Genomic DNA, 15931 nt, shown 5'->3' with positions numbered 1-15931 from the left:
CACGAGTAAGTTATAGTACATCAGAGCTGGCCAATTAAACTAGGGCCCACATTGTTTTGACAGACTGTTATGGCAAAAGACAAGAAGAAAAAACGTCTTAATGCAAACTTTTTTTAAAATAAACACTAAAAGTGTCCACATCCTGGTATTTTTTTTTTAATCAGGTAAAGAGAAACACACATGCAATTTAATACAACTATTAATAGCCTTTGGGGTAAGAACAGATAAAAGTCATATAAATGAAGTATTTCTGTGTTGTTCTTTTAAAGCAAAGGGCCGCTTGTGGGCCCTGGCAGTGCTCTGCCGCCCTCTGGAGGAGACTTCAGGTCCCATACGTTCAATCCAACTACATCTTAGTTAAATATTCTCCTTTATTTGCATCAGCTCATTGTTTCTTTTGTGGTAGAGTTTGTTCATCTCTGGTGACTGGTCACGTGTGCGGCTTTGTTGTCAGTTGAAAGCGTCTATTCTGTTGTACTCGACAGTTAATTCTAGCCTTCAACAGAAACGGCGGACTGGTTACTGGTCCGCAGTTTGACGCTTTCATTGATGAAATGAATGCCATAATAACCTCCACTAAATTCCGGTCGTTTCCCTTTAAATGGCGCGCGAGCGCGCCCTCTGCTGGCGGAGCGCTGCCAGTGCTGGATCTCCGCGGGGACGCGGGTGTCTCCTGCCGCCTGTCTCCGGCTCCTGCCATCACAATGGCCCCACTCGTGTAGAGCAGCGAGACGCGGAGCAGCACAATGGCCCAGACCCGGCGGAAAGGTAAGAATCCCGTCCTCCCTGCTCCGTCTGCAGCTCCGCGCGAGCCTCCCTCCCGCGTTTTCCCCGCGACCTGAGCTCACCCACCGTGTGTTTCGACATCGCGATGTCGGCGCTTTCACCGGGGAGCGGGGCGTTTTCGGACCCGCTGGTGCTGCTGCATCCAGCATCTGGAGCAGGTGACGGCGCCTGGCCCGCATTAGCTCCGTATCACGTCGTGTTTTATTGATGAGAGGAGCGGAGCGGGGCCGCAGGGCCACGCCGCAGCGGCTGCGCCTGCTTCCCATACAACTCGCATTTGGGATCAACGCCGTGGTTTGTCGCGGAGGAGCAGACATGGAAGCTGAGGTACCCCGGACCCCCTCCCCCCATCCTCTCGCCTACTGTACTTTTATGTGGTTCCACCCGAGCAGATTACACTGAGCGCCAGGTTTGCATTCCAGAGAGGTGTGTCAGGTTTCTCCAGTTCACTCTGCAAGTGGACGACCAGGCCTCTCACCTCTGTGACTCAACTCCAGAAGATCTACGACCAAGGGAAGAGCAAGTCTCACGAAGGGTCAGGTGTCTCGGTGTCTTCCCCAGTTTCTCTGAGGAGGTCGTCTGCTGGTTCTCCAGCGAGGAGCTAGGGTGGTCAGGAGCCTCACCTGAGGGCCAGCAGCAGGTGACAGATGTTTGCTAAGTCCATGGTGAATCCAGAGGCTCTGGTCGAGAACCATGAAGCCTCGTGTTCTCAGAGATGCTCTCAGAGAGGGTGAGCAGGCCGGTCATGATCCTCCTCCTCCTCGCAGTCCTGTCTCCATCCAGGGATGGAGCTGGAGTTCTTCCCCAGCTTGTTCAGCCTCCATGTGTCCTCCTCAGCACACATGAGTGTTAGAACATCTGACGCCGAAGAAGAGTCTGGTCAGTCTGTGAGGCGTCCAGACGTGAGTCTCCTCCCCCCAGTGTTGATGGAGCTGACGGTCCGATTTTAGTTGGATCTGAGCGCTGGATTGAGATGAGCATGAGAGGGAGAGGAGAGGGGCCCAGCGGCCTGGAAGCATCTTGCCAGTGTGGGAGCCTCCCTGGTTTAAACAAACACTTGAATGAGTTTGTTTAGCATTAGTGCCGCTTTCCTCGCTCTGTCGCCCGGAACGCTCAGCAGCGATGCGGATGCACATCCCCGGAGAAGGTGGAGGCTCCCGCGGCCTCGGCCAGGAGGCCATGCTTGACTGGGCTTTTAGGAACCAGGACAGTGCGCAGCGCCCGCTGCCACCCCGGCGTGCCGTAGTCCTCTTCATCCCCTGCTCTGTAATTGATAGTTTTTCTAACCCTGTGGCGGCGATTTTCCACATGGCCTGGTTCTCCGTGAGCGGCCTCTTAGAGGAGCTGCTCTGGCCCACATTCTGGGGCTCCAGTGGAGATGTTGTCTGTGTGAGCGAGCGCTGGACTGTCGTGCAGTGGAGTTGATGGATTATCGTCACTAATCGAGGCTCCCCCTGATCCAGCTGATGCCCCTGGTGCAGCTGGGATCTGCCTCGCGTCCGCCCTTTAATGCTCCTGAGAAACATCAGCAGAACCTCCGCGGCTCGGTCCGTGAGGTCAGGCCCTGACAGGGGGAGGTCACCCCTCACCAGCCGTGGTCTTCACTGCTGTAGAAGCCCATCAGGCTTGCAGAGCCTTTGTCCTAGCTCAGGCCTGGCCGACCCGCGGCTCTTTCCCCAGTTTCATGTGGCTCTTCAGCTAATGAGCCGCCGAACTGGCTGCGGTTTAGGTCGCTAAGTCAGGTGAGCAGCTGCTCAGGTGAAGCCTCACAGCCCCACATGTTTGTAGCTGTGGCTCTGTTCAGCAGCACAGTCAAACAATGGGGCTCGGACCGGTTGGCCAGCCCTGTCCTGTGTGTAACCGCTGAGCGAGCGCGGCCCTCACATGCCACCAGCCAGCAGATAACAGGCAGTGTGAAGTCGCAGTGTCATCCCTGCCTCTGAAGCGGGATGGAGATGGCTGGAGGAGAGGCGTGCAGACGTGGCGGAAGAGTCCGTGTCACCTGCCCACATGATTAGCTTGACACTTGTCACTGTGATGCCATTATATGTGGTGCAAACATTCTGAGGGAAGATTCTCTCAATGTGAAATTCAAGCTTATTTGGACCTTCACTTCGACTGAAGATGCTTGTGCTAACTCTGGTGTGAGGAGCAGACTGTGGAAGAGCTTTGTTCTCCACTGATTGTGAAGGCCTGGGATATAGAAACATAAAAACATTTCAGGTGAAGTTCAGAAGAGTGTGATTCGGGTCGAGATGTTCATGAGTTCTTCTGCTTCTTGTTCTCGATCTCCTCCTTCTCCGTCCATCATGTCTCCTCCAAACATCTCCACACGTCCCTCTCATGTTCAGTTTCCTTCCACCTGAGCATCTTCAGCTCTGAGCTGCTCTGACCCAAACATCATGTAGGTCCTACAGGTCTTCTCTGTCACTCTTCCGCCACTCTCACCTGACGGTCGTCTCCACCTCCCCCCCGCCTGCACTCTCCGCTCCGCCTCCGCCATCACTTTCATTTGACTGATCCTCAACACCCATGTGTTGCCCCTCCAGCCGTCCAGACTTGCCTCTCTCTGGGTCCCGCACACTTGCTCCTGCTTGACTCTCACTACAGATCACTCAGTCATCAGCGGACATCACGGTCCATGGAGACTCCTCCCTCCCCTCCTCTGTCCATGACCGTCTCTATTCAGCGGCTCACTTGAAGTTTCCTTGGTGCCGTCAGATGTAATGGCTGTGTTCTAGGCGGCAGCTCTCAGTGAAACCGTCCTGCTCACACATTCCTGCTCCCCAGTGAGGAAACGTCTGGCTGCTGGTGAAAAGCTGCCATTGTCTCATCCTCTGCCTCTCCTGCTGTAGGTCAGCGTGGCCAGTGAAACAGGTCTCTGGAGCTGTGGTCAGAAGTGACGGATCCCAGGTCTCCGTAGCAACCGCGCAACTCTCCCCCCCTCCCCCCGAGGACTCCGCCTGAAGACGCCGGGCATGGACACCGAGTCCACTCACTCGGGGTACTCCTATCACTCCAGCCGCTCGGGCCGCTCCACCCGACATGGGTAGGTTTCCCTGGTTTCGCTGGTCCCCAGGTGCCTGCGAGTGTGTGTGATGCCGGTGCGTGTGTCCGCAGGGATCGAACCCGTGAGCGGCACAAGGCCAGCAGCAAAGACAGCAGTCGCTCCGAGCGCTCCGTGGTCATCAACCCTCCTGACTCGCCCTCCCAGGAGTCGCCCGTGCACAACGGCGAGCCGCTGCCAGGAGAGCCGGCGCCGGGAGGCGAGCCGGGAGAGGACGGGCAGGTGAGTCACATGACTGGAGGCAAATCAGATGACCGTTAATCCGGAGCACAGTCCACACGCCGCACACACACACAACGACGGTGCGGAGATCAAATAGGTCAGAGGATTAGTGTGTGTGTGTGTGTGTGTGTGTGTGTGTGTGTGTGTGTGTGTGTGTGTGTGTGTGTGTGTGTGTGTGTGTGTGTGTGTGTGTGTGTGTGTGTGTGTGTGTGTGTGTGTGTGTGTGTGTGTGTGTGTGTGTGTGTGTGTGTGTGTGTGTGTGTGTGTGTTGGGAAAGAAAGTTGTTCCTCGTGGACTTTCAACTGGACCTCGCTGTCTCCAGAACTTTCTCCTCTGCTGAGTCACTTCGAATTGGACACAAAATGCAACTGGCTGCGGCGAGTCCACACCACTGTGAGGACCGTGAGGAGAGTGAGGCCAGACACGGATGACGGGTCGGACCCGCCTGGTTGTGGTAGTCTGCGAGTGTTTGGTCAGTCGTGGGGGCAGCTGTTGAGGCGAAGAGGCCCAGGTGTCCCTCCCTCCTCCTGAGACGTGGGTCTGCCCTGGGGCCTCCTCCCAGTCGATCATTAGTCCAGGAGAGCGTTGGAGAAACACGGCCTCAGAGTGGAGGTCTGTAGCGATGAGGCGTTCCTCCCTCCCGTCTCCTGTCAGCTTGGTGAGTGTGTGAAGCCGCTTCAGATCCCTGGAGACGTGAGTGTTCTGAGGAGGATTTCTGGAAACTCTTCCCTCGTGTCCCACGAGAGCCACATTCCAGGATGTCATGTGATCGTGGGCTCTGCCGCTTCCGTCCATTGTGAGCGCTGAAATGTGACCCTGCTCTGAAGGTCTGCAGCCTGCAGTCAGACATGTCCAGGGCTCTGCTGAGGAAAGACGATAGTGTTCATCGCCGTGTTTACACGCAGCTCTGTGGCATGACGACACACGGCTGAGTCACAGCGCCGATACCTGCTGCTTTGTCAGCCTCCCACCTCAGGCCAGGAGGCATCGGCTTCGGTTTCCTTTCACGGTGGAACCAGGAGTCTCTTCTCAGAGCTGTGACCCGTCAAGGTCACGGGGTCAACGTTCAGGAGGTCGCCTCCTGATGAAACCAGCTGTTGGCCTGAAGAGCTCCATGTTAATCTGGGCTCTAATCCTCCGAGATGGTGGCTGGTCTCTGCTCTGTGTTGGAGCTCGGGGTGACGTCACTGTGGAACACATCAGTCAGGTGACAGGTGAGGGTGATGGTGGACAACATGAGGCAGAGATGAGCCACAAGCAGGAGACATACAGACCTGAAGGTTCTTGCTCCTGCTGAGAAGGCCTCAGAGACAGCGTGGTGTTTCTGGATCAGCTGGACCCAGAAGAAGAGCTCCGCTCATGAGCCATCCTGACTGAAGGGTTAGCCTGTGTCCCATCTCTCCCCCGAACCATGGGCTCTGCGCCTCACGTGTCAGTGTGGTGTGTCCCACTCCTCCTTACTGGCCGTTCACCACTTGAAATGATCCCTTCAAACCCAGGGAGCTCCGGAGCTGACTCACTTCATGTGGTTGTCGGAGGGCGCTTCATAGTGGAGGGCGCTCAGAACCTAGTGCTAGTGTTAGGGGGAGACATGGGACACAGCCTTTGACCTCCTTGTTGGTCCCGTCGGAAGCAAGCTCTCTGGGAAGGATCTTCTCAGGATGACCACTGGACCAGCGAGGCTGGGTGGAGGCCCTGGGACACGCCGGACCCCTCAGTGTTCCCTCTGAAGGTCTGGAGTGAGGGAAGTCCGGGCCTCTTCACTTACACTGCTGACCCCACGTCTCACCCTCCACCCCTCACCCCCACCCCACAATGGGTCCAGTATGTTCAGACTGAGCAGTAAGGTGGCAGTACGTTGCAGAGACTGCTGTGTGAGTTGGATGCAGCGCCACCCACAGCTGTGGAGGACCTGCTGCACGTGTCCATGTCAGGACGTGGTTAGTCATCTCTCCACATGTCCCCCTCCCCTCCCCTCACCTACCATCAGTGCTAACTCCACCTGAACCCGTCTCTTCTCTTTGGTGCAGCGCCACCTGGCTGCTGTAGCTGGTCTCTCTCATGTCAGCACTCGCGGCTGAAACCAGAGCTGGGTTCTTCGTGGTGATGTCATCAGCGTTGGGCTGTGAGCAACACTGACCTCTGCTTCCACACAGTGGAGTGGCAGACGGAGTTCCCCACCCCCCGGCTTACGCTGGCCGCCTCCCCCTCCTCCTCCCTCGCGGTGGCCATTCATCTTCCGCAGCCGCCGATTAAGCCGTGCCGCGCTGGTGCTCTGGCTAATGGAGGCGTCGGCTGCTGGAGCCTCTCCTGCCCCTGAGTCCATCCCAGCGTTCCGCTCAGAAGCAGCGCTCTGGTGTCCTCCCTGCCACATGCTGTTGGTGCAGCAAGTGGCGGCGGCGAGACCGTCTGTGAAAACCTCTCCCTCCTCTGCTCTCAGGACGACAACTGGGGCGAGACCACCACGGCGGTGACCGGCACCTCGGAGCTCAGCGTGTCTCAGGAGGAAGTGGTGGGCTTGGGCAAAGAGCTCCAGGACCGGACCCAGAGTTTCCGGCGCTACCTTCCCCTGGCCGTGGGTCTGTGTGTGGGCACGCTGGTGCTGGCCACGCCCCTGGTCTTCCTCCTCCTGCCGGTCATCCTGTGGCCCGACAGGCTGCAGGCGTGCGGCGCGGCCTGCGAGGGCCTCTTCCTCTCCATCTCCTTCAAGCTGCTGATCCTGCTGCTGGCTGTCTGGGCGCTCTTCCTGCGGCCCGGCCGCGCCTCCCTGCCGCGGGTCTGCGCCTGCCGTGCCTTCCTCACCACACTCACGCTGCTGCTCACCATGTCCTACTGGCTCTTCTACGGGGTCCGGATCCTGGACGCGCAGGTGAGGGTCCGTACCTGCTCATCCAGAACCATGAAAGCGCTGACGTGTTTGTGGCTCCTGCAGGACGAGGACTACCACGGCGTGGTCCAGTTCGCCGTGTCGCTGGTGGACTCGCAGCTCTTCGTCCACTACCTGGCGGTGGTCCTGCTGGAGCTGCGGCACCTCCAGCCCTGCTACAGCGTGAGCGTGATCCGCTCCACCGACGGAGAAACGCGCCACTACAACATCGGACAGTTCAGGTGTGTGGGTGGGGAGCAGGGGGCGGGGCCTCCTCCATCACACCTTCACCCACGCTTGGTCCTCCTCCTGCAGCATCCAGAGAGCAGCACTCTCCATCTTGGAGTTCTACTACCGAGACTTCCCCCTTCACAACCCGGCGGTCCTGTCGGCGGCCAAGCACCGAGCCGCCAAACACCTGGCCGGCCTGAAGGTCTACAACGTGGACGGTTTGTGGTTTTCATCTCTGCTGTGTTTAGAGAAAGACCTGTTGGAGCTGCTCGCGTCTCCACCACCGCGCCAGCTTTTATCCTGGCCCCTCCCCCCGCACTCATCAGGCCCCGGTGGGGGTTAAATAATTCATCTCTCTCTCCACGTTTGATTCATTTTTCTTCTCTTTTATTTCCGCGCTCAACACCCCCAGCCCTCGCGCTCCTCTCCGGCTCATTAATGCCGAGCTCATGCCGCGGAATGTAGGCCAGGAGGACGACGCTGCGGCTGCCGCTCTCACTTACCAATATAGACGTGAGGCCTTACACCTGCTTCCACCAGTCAGTGGAGTGAGGGAAACACAGTTGTTCACTCAACTGACGGATGCAACATCCAGCCACCAAGTTTACCGTCCTCAGAGTTACTCCAGTATTTTCTGGAGAGGCCTCGCGTCGCCCCAGCCCGAGAAAACGCCCCGCAAAATGTTATGTTTGACTCCTGTTCTTTAGCTAAGAAGTAAGGCCAAACGTCGAGAAACACCCTGCGCCAGAGCGTCCCCCTCCCCCTCCCCCTCACCTGAGATGAAGAACGCAGACCACGTTCTTATTTCATAACCGAGCCTCGGTTTGTTTTCCCACCCGTTTTCCAAGTTCACTCCACACCAGAGGTTGATTCCGCTCCGAGGGTTTGATCTTCCCATCAGGCTCCAACAAGGCGTGCGACTGGGCCACGCTTCAGCCTGAACCTTCTCACCAGTCTAATGTGATCTGCTGTGGTCCGGTGGATCATCTCACCGTCCTGCCTTTGTCCTGTGGACTGCAGCTGCGGGGAGCACGGCGGCAGCGCAGCCTGCTAACGGGAGTCAGTCACGTGCCATGGTGGCAGCTGCCGCCAAGCGGAAGGACAGCGCCCACAACGAGCTGTACTACGAGGAGGCCGACTACGAGAGGCGGGTCCGAAAACGCCGGGCGCGGTGAGAGAGACGTGGAGACTCGGGTGCCGTGAGGCCACGTTGTGTCACTGTGTGTGTGTGTGTGTGTGTGTCAGGCTGGTGGTGGCCGTGGAGGAGGCCTTCACCCATGTGCGGCGCATGAAGAAGGAGGACGAGCAGGCGTCCCCCTCTGACATCATGGATGTCCGTGAGGCGGCGCTGGCCGTCTTCCCATCCATGGCACGGGCCCTGCAGAAATACCTCCGCACCACCAGGAGGCAGCACTGCCACAGCATGGAGAGCATCCAGAAGCACCTGGCCTTCTGCCTGGTCAACAACATGAGCCCCAAGGTAAGGGCGAAGCACTGTCTTCTGCTGCGGAGCTTCACCAACCTCCAGCCTCTGGTCCTCGGCTGACCTCACTAGCTTCTCTACGCTGCCTCCTCTCCTCCTCCCCTGGATCAGGCCAGAAGATCCAGCGCTGGTTGAGGCAGGGTCTGGGACTGGGGTGGACAGAGGTGAAGAAGAGAGTGCGGCAGGGTTCAGGGGGTCAGCAGGTGAAGATGCCGAGGTTGTCCCTGGAGACAGATGGTTGGTGGAGCGAGCTGGAGATGATGACGGTGCAGGACCTGCTGACAGCTCAGAAGCAGCCTGATAGGCTGAAGGCTCTGTGAGGTGTTTGGTGACCGGCTGCGTGTGTCTCTGGTCCCCAGGCCTTCCTGGAGGCCTACCTGGCCCCGGGCCCCACCCTGCAGTACGGCTCCGAGCGCTGGATGGCCGACCAGTGGACCCTGGTGAGCGAGGCGTCGGTGACCAGCGCCGTCAAAGACGGCACCGAGTTCCTGCTCAAGTGTCTGGACTTCAGTCTGGCCGTCACCATCAGGGGCGTCCCCTACATCCGCCTCCGCGAGGAGTTCGTCGACCCCAAGACCCACAAGTTCCTGCTGCTGCTGCAGTCGGAGACGTCCGTGTGAGAGGCGCCTCCTCCGCTGCCGGGCTGAACGCTCCTCTATGCACTCCCAGCATCCTCTCTGTCGGCCGCCGCCGCCGCCCCGCCCACATGTATGTACAGTATTTATACGTGTCGCTCCCAACTTTTTATATCCTCCTCCTTGAGCTGGAAGGTTTTCTAACCACCTTGTTTGTAAGCACTGTGTTTGTGGCTGTAAATACTCTTGTTCTAGAGAAACTGTGTCTTTCTGTGGCCGTTACTGCATGGAAACTGTAGGTCACGCACGAGAAAAACTTTATTATTCCCAAGGGAAATTATGTTCCTAACATGAAAGAAAACCGACCGAACTGAAAGTGGAGATGTTTAGCTCCATTTCAACCTGTTTATATTTCCACGTTTAGTATTTTCTACAGTTTTATTTCCAGATTAATTTCCAAACGACAGTCCAAACTTTTCGTCAGCAGCGGTGTAGCGGACGTCAGCGAGTCCGGTCTGTTCCAAAGCTCTCGCGCTCCACTGGAACTGCATTCTGATCTTCGTCTGCGTCTTTTGTACTTTTCTTCATCGTATTTATGGAAGGTTGCTGTCATGTTGTAGCGTAGGCTCTTTAGCGGCGTGTAAATATCCCGTCTGACGTGCCTCAGTCTGTGGGTGTCGGGGTGTTTTAGAACCTGTTTTTTTCTGTCGCAGCATCCGTGACGTTTGGGAAGAATGTTTTTTTAAATCGTGAGAATAAACGTTTCTACCGTAACACGTTAATGAGGGACAGAAGATTCTGATTTTTTTAAAAAATCACCATTGACTCGGATGATCGTGCTTTGCTGGATGCTGCCCCCTGGTGGTCGGCTGAGGTCTGCTCATGCTCAGTGGCCACATGCTCCTCTATGAAGGAGTCAGGGCAGCGAGATGCCGGTTGAAAACGTTGCCCTGACGCCAGTGTGACGGACCTGTTTGTGAGGTTTCACCTTGGCGGTGGAGTCAAGACTGCAGACTTCAAGTTTTGATCTCCACCTGCCCCTGTCCCACCACCTGGATGCCTTCCTGGGTCCGTCACACTGGTCCTGATGGAGCAGCGGCTTTTGATTGGTGAAAAGAAACGTACATTGTTCTCAGCTGTAGATCAAAGTGTGTTTTGGGTCAGAACCTTTGAGGATTTCAGATGTGTTCAGGACACAAAGTTCAGCAATTATTTTCAGTCTGGGTTCTGATTTTTGTTCCATGAGCAGTGGAGCTCTCCAGCACCGGCTCTGACTCGGCTGTGACTCGACATGGCAATGAAAGCGTGCAGGTTTCCACGTGGATAGGACTCACGTTTAATGGACACAAGATCAAAGGAACGACACAGTCAGTGCACTTCTGGAATCATGAGGACTGAAGATGAGGAGAGCAGACAGATCACTCATCATCATCGTCGTCATCATCATCATCATCATCGTCATCATCATCATCATCATCATCATCATCGTCGTCGTCGTCATCATCTTCTGTGTTGACTTTTCCCGACAGGACGTCTTCAATCCAGTCCTCCAGTTCCTCAGCGCTGGGAAGGTCCTCATCGTCCATCTGCAGCCACACACTGTCCGCCTGCACACACACACACACACACACACACGGCTCAGCGCTCTCCTCGGTGGTACAGCAGAGAACTTCCTCCACCTACGTCTGTGACATTGACGACTCCAATCTGAGGTCTGAACAAGTCCACCTTGAAGGTCTTCTCCCAGTAGGGGATCAGCTGGAGAAGCAGAGAACCCAAAGTGACTCCTGCGGCCGGTCAGAGTGGGGCAGGGCTTGGGGCTCACCAGTGGGAAGTCATCCGGGTCGATCCAGACTATGCTGAGGTCGGGGAGGTGCGTGTTGTCTCGGGCCACCTCCTTCAGGATCTCCAGGAATTCGTAGCCATCTGGAGGAGAAGGAAACTGGTTGGAGACTCTGGTGAGCCGAGCCTGCAGCGGAGGTTCCTCAGCCTGGTCCCTCACCTGGATCCTCCTCCTCAGCGAAGGCCACGATATGGATGCCCTCGATGTCGTCCTCCTGAGGAGCAGAGCAGACAGGAGTTTGTCCTCTGCAGACAGCGGCCGTCACTCACCCAGGTCTCGAACATGTCCTCTGCTCGCAGCTTCCTCAAGGTGGGCCTGAAGGAACACAGTCATCACTCTCTGCTCCCGGAGGTCAGAGGGGTCAGAGGTTACCGTCGGTGCTCGGCGATGAACTCCAGCAGGTCCTCCTCAGACAGAGGTTTCCCCGGGATGGTGACGGGCTCCTCCATGAAGGGCTCGTAGAAGTCCACCTCGTTGAGCTTGAGGCTCAGCTCTTTGGCCACCTGCAGAGGACGCCCGTCAGACGGGACGGAGAGGCGGAGCTGGCGGCCTCACTCACCGACTTCTCAAACGTGGCGAAGAACTTGATGTACGGCTGGAACTGCTCGGCCGCCTCTTTGAACGCCTGGTAGTCTGGAGGTCAGAGGGACGTCACCAGAATAGCTGACCTTTGACCTGCGGCTAAAGCTCACGCCGCGACCGAACAGCTGCGCGCGTGTTAAAAATGGAGCTGCAAAGCTGCAGAGCTCAGGGTTGAAGGGCAGAAGAACAATGGCTGTGACTCACGCTCCGAGTCCTGGCTCTTGAAGAATCCGACGAGGCGGACGTCCCGCTCCATGCGGTCGAAGGCTCGCAGCTCCAGGGCGTTTCCGATCAGCTCCACCGGATCCTCCAGCAGCTGCACAGGAGCAGGCGGGTGAGTCGAGGCCTCGCAGGCCGGGGGCCCAAGCCACTCACGTCCAGCAGGAACTCCACCAGGGTGTCGGCCGACAGCAGGCCGTCGAACTCCACCACGCGCTCCTCCTTGAAGACGTAGATGCTGCCCTCTTCCTCCAGACCTGTGGAGGTCAGCAGCACGCAGCCGTGAGGACTGTGGCTCCTGGCAGCAGCCAGTCTCCCACATCGCTTGTTCCCACTCCAGTGTTCTGGCATCTGCTTCAGCTATTGTTATGGGGACCATTAGGCCGGACCTCACAAGGCTGAACTTCATATTGAGGGCTAAAACTTCAGAGTGACTGGGCTCTGTGTTCAGGGTGAGCCATGTGTTCAGGGGGAGAGGGTGGGGAAAGAGGTCCCCACAAGGCCAGAGAGACAGACGTGTGTGGGGGGTTGTTTAATCTTATTATGTGGGGACGGAATCAGACGGAAACAACACACCACAGCAGAGAAGAAAGCTCGACCCCAACGCTGACCCGGGGCCCTCCTGACTCTGGCCCCTGCTGCTGCACTACTCACCCAGCTTCTTGGACACTTTAGCGTCTTTGTGAGAGTCCACCAATCCAAAGCCAATGTCCTTGTCCTCCAAGACCTGAGCCACCAGCTGCAGAGAGACACATGGAGAGGGACTGAGACCAGACCGTCCTGGAGTCTCCAGACTGGACATGAAGCCAGGAGCCAAGAGCAGCAGGTCCTTCTCCTGCTGCATACACACGACGCTGGACCACCTGCTGGCCCTGGACCACCTCCACTGCCACTTCATCAAGCTACGTCTGGAGGTGATCTACAGCCCAGACAGGCTGGGGAACATCTCCACAGACCCCCAGGTCTCGGGCAGCCAGATCAGCTCGTCCAAATCCAAGACCACGGTCTTCAGTCAGGACATGAAGGACACTGAGATAAGAGTCTGGGTCATGAGTGAGGCACAGATGGAGAGCTCAGTCATGAAGAAAGAGCTGAGCCAAAAGGCAGGGCTCCAGAACCATCTCGGCCTGGACTTTCTCCTAAAGAGAAGCCCAGTCCTCCGGGAGAGACTCAGAGTGGAACATCTCCAAGAGCAGGGAGAGGGGTGTGTGGGCTTCTCCTCTCACAGGGCTGCCCCTGCGACCTGGGCTCAGATAGCAGCCGGGTGAACGGAAACATCCCATACTTGGAGTGGACATAAAAACGGATCATCTGGGGAACAGATCTGGAGACGTGCAGTCACGAGGCTGACATTTCTGAGAGGGCATCCAGGGCAGGGACATGTCTGCTGAAGGTGGCTGGAACACAACGTCTCCTCTGATACAATCTGCAGCTCACTGAGTCCTGGAGCCTGCGAGGGCCTCACACATCTCCTATTTTGGGTAGATGCTGACCTTTCGCCAGGATCAGGAGCGAGGCTCGCGTGCGGCAGAACAAAGAACCGTCGCCGTGCTGGCACCAAACCCCACAGACTAGAGCTGAAGGTCTGTCCTGGAGAGCAGAAGCGCGTGAGGCGGCAGAGCCGGACCCTACCTCCAGCACCAGCTCGGTCATCTGCTGCTGCTTCTGCAGCTCCCTGCTGTCGGCCGTGGGCTGGTGGTAGAAGAGGCACAGCATGCTGAACTGCTTCAGCGCCTTCTTGTAGTTCCGCTCATGAATGTCCAGGACACGCTCTTTCCCGTCGTACTGTGGGAACTCCAGGCCCTTCTGCGCCGGGGTCACCGGCAGCAGGCACGGAAGCAGCAGCAGCAGCCACAGGAACATGCTCCGGAGCTTCACCACAGCTTCAGGAGAGGCCAGCGTCCGAGGAGAGCTCTGGGAGGAGGAGGTCTTCCAGGGGCGGAGGTCAGCTCTGCAGATCAGCTGCAGCGGTCCAGCATCCTGCGGAGCTCTGTGGCCCCTGTGTGGGCTGAGACCAAGCCACGCTCCACCTCCAGCCGGGCAGGACAGGCCCATTTTTAGGAGAGCAGTTGTTTGAAAGCTAAAAATAGCCTGCAAGTGAGGAGAGAGAAGTGGGCGGGGCTTAGAGTGTGTGTGTGTGTGTGTGTGTGATTGTCCTGGGGCTCAGAGGACGAGTCAGAGTTCAACTGCAGTGAGACGGAACCGAGGCTGAGGAGCGGGTTTCAGGGCCTCTGTCACGTGAGAGCGCGAGGCTAACACGCTTGCGACGCCGCCGAAACCTGTAGCTGAACAGGTGTTTCAGAGTTCAATCCAGTCAAACACCATGAAACACAGAGTTGGTTTCCACTGTGGTGTTTTGAGTCTTCACCAACCTGCGCTGCCACCTGCCAATCGAGAGGGCGGGTCAGTGGGCCTACACGGCTCATGCCAAGTCAGTGGCCCCGCCCACTCCTCGTGACGCAGCGCAGAGTGGCTCCTCCCACCGGCAGCGTCAGACAGGTGAGAGCGTGTTGCAGCGACCCCTTCCGCCTCAGTATTGATCCGTTTTACTTTTTGGTTCATTACAACACCCTCAACAGCCTTGTTTGAAGTTTATAAGTGTGTCTCGGTAAAACGCGCTGTGTTTAGAGCGCGAATTCAACACGGCTGACGTGTGGGCGAGGGGTCGAGTTGTGATTGGACGGTTCTCGCAGCGGACAGCAGATGGCGGCATTGCTTCTCGAGCCGAGCGGAAGTGGTTCAGGACCGACACCTCCTCCCGCGGTTCTGTGCAGGTGATCGGCGGAGGATGGTGCGGGACACGAGTGAAGCGGCTGCCGTGTCTGACGTCACGTGTCCAGCCGAGGAATCTGACTCCACGAGTCTTGCTGGCGGAGCGTTGGACTCCTCACCTCCTCCCCCCAGGTTTTGACTCATGCGCGCGTGGAGCGTTCGTTCCACGCACTTGCGAATCGCCTTGTTGCTCCACTCTAAACTGAGCTGAAATGAAATGTAAACAGCACAGTGTCTTGTTGTGACTCAGAGGAATTCAACTTTATATGAATTGAATTAATTTTTAATATTTAAATAATGTGAATGACCTCTGCCGCTGTCCCTTTCTGCCTCAGAAGTCCAGAGGGACCAAATCAGAGCAGGTGCAGAGCAGAAGATGGCTGCTCCCTGTGCAGGTCATGACAGACGATCCACAGTTGGAACAAACCTTCAGCGAGCAGGTGTCACCACTCTCAACAGGCACCTCCTTCCCATGATGCTCTGCAGCCCCTCCACCAACCGATCACCAGAAGGTGGGTTTTCACTGGCCGACAGCTTCGTGCTTCTGTGGTCCAAGAGCGGAGCCTTGAGGAGCCCCAGGTGTCTCTGGCCGTCAGCAGAGGGCGCTCCTGATCCTGTGGCTGGGATTTGACCCAGGGTTTCCAGCCCAGCTGTGCCCTCATGATTCCGCAGCAGAAGAAGAGCTGCAGGCCAGAAGGGAGGACTCCGCTGCTGATGTTGCTCCAAGCCTGGGAGAGTCTGGAGAACAGGTCAGGGATGAGCTGAGCTGGAGCCCCGGACCACCTCGGGGCGGCGTGTGTTATGCAATAAGAAACTCAGATGATTGTTAGCTGAGTCAGAGAGCGCTGTGTTGACAAGTCCTCCTGGCTCTATCAGTGACCTTGAATATGAGGAGCAAGCGCCGACACGATGATCATGTGTCAGTTCCGCTAACACGACACTCTCGCTGTACTTTTCCATACCAGCCAGTGGGTCATGTGACCTGTGTTGACACTGACTCAGGTGATATTTATGAAGCCACTGATAAGAGATAAGCTGCTCTGCAGATGACAGCGCAGACCGCGTGCACCGCAATGATCATAATACATGTGATTCAGTGGAACAGTCATGGAAAAGCAGTCATCACTGGTAACCAAGTTAAAGCTCAGCACAAGCCAGTATGGAAGTAAGAAAGGCCTGTGAGAGAGCAGGGCGTCGCTTCTGCCGCCGACATTATGGGCCTACTTTCCCAAATGAGCGTGTAAAAAACTAGAGTCGGTTTCTAGACTAAAAATGATTTGAACCA

At 56.9% G+C, this 15931-nt stretch overlaps 2 protein-coding genes across 4 annotated transcripts; one reads left to right on the top strand and one right to left on the bottom strand.

Moving 5' to 3' along the window:
• Positions 1 to 480: 480 nt before the first annotated feature.
• Positions 481 to 12321, top strand: LOC128766003 (vang-like protein 1). 3 transcript variants are annotated; one of them, XR_008415952.1, is made up of 10 exons: positions 481 to 768; positions 3642 to 3835; positions 3907 to 4075; positions 6516 to 6944; positions 7008 to 7183; positions 7257 to 7390; positions 8193 to 8343; positions 8418 to 8652; positions 9015 to 9363; positions 10760 to 12321. XR_008415952.1 is itself a non-coding variant. In XM_053877310.1 (9 exons), exons 2-9 carry the CDS (start codon positions 3765 to 3767, stop codon positions 9273 to 9275), a joined length of 1626 nt encoding a protein of 541 aa, XP_053733285.1. In that variant the 5' UTR covers positions 481 to 768; positions 3642 to 3764; the 3' UTR covers positions 9276 to 12320. The 3 variants fall into 3 exon arrangements, 2 of the variants coding, with proteins under 2 accessions (XP_053733285.1, XP_053733287.1); XM_053877310.1 differs by having other exon boundaries at positions 9015 to 12320; XM_053877312.1 differs by lacking the exon at positions 481 to 768 and adding an exon at positions 2986 to 3575 and having other exon boundaries at positions 9015 to 12321.
• Positions 10468 to 14818, bottom strand: LOC128766004 (calsequestrin-2-like). Its single transcript, XM_053877313.1, has 11 exons — positions 13507 to 14818; positions 12529 to 12613; positions 12031 to 12131; positions 11860 to 11971; positions 11633 to 11706; positions 11446 to 11576; positions 11343 to 11388; positions 11233 to 11287; positions 11056 to 11156; positions 10914 to 10988; positions 10468 to 10837 (listed from the first exon to the last, which is right to left on the bottom strand). The coding sequence occupies exons 1-11, from the start codon at positions 13927 to 13929 to the stop codon at positions 10649 to 10651; spliced, it is 1392 nt and encodes a 463-aa protein (XP_053733288.1). The 5' UTR covers positions 13930 to 14818; the 3' UTR covers positions 10468 to 10648.
• Between the last annotated feature and the right edge of the window lie 1113 nt (positions 14819 to 15931).

Source organism: Synchiropus splendidus, chromosome 10 (assembly GCF_027744825.2).
Source record: "Synchiropus splendidus isolate RoL2022-P1 chromosome 10, RoL_Sspl_1.0, whole genome shotgun sequence".
NCBI classification, from domain to species: domain Eukaryota; kingdom Metazoa; phylum Chordata; class Actinopteri; order Syngnathiformes; family Callionymidae; genus Synchiropus; species Synchiropus splendidus.
Note: the sequence above shows the minus strand (reverse complement) of the source record. Positions and strands in the feature narration are given on the sequence as shown.

Coding starts and splice junctions, on each gene's coding strand:
- LOC128766003 (XM_053877312.1), top strand. CDS start 3,765: ATGGACACCGAGTCCACTCACTCGGGGTACTCCTATCACTCCAGCCGC. Junction 7,184..7,256: donor TACAACATCGGACAGTTCAG/GTGTGTGGGTGG, acceptor CTCCTCCTGCAG/CATCCAGAGAGCAGCACTCT. Junction 7,391..8,192: donor GAAGGTCTACAACGTGGACG/GTTTGTGGTTTT, acceptor TGTGGACTGCAG/CTGCGGGGAGCACGGCGGCA.
- LOC128766004 (XM_053877313.1), bottom strand. CDS start 13,929: ATGGGCCTGTCCTGCCCGGCTGGAGGTGGAGCGTGGCTTGGTCTCAGC. Junction 12,132..12,528: donor TAAAGTGTCCAAGAAGCTGG/GTGAGTAGTGCA, acceptor TGACCTCCACAG/GTCTGGAGGAAGAGGGCAGC. Junction 10,838..10,913: donor GAGTCGTCAATGTCACAGAC/GTAGGTGGAGGA, acceptor GTGTGTGTGCAG/GCGGACAGTGTGTGGCTGCA.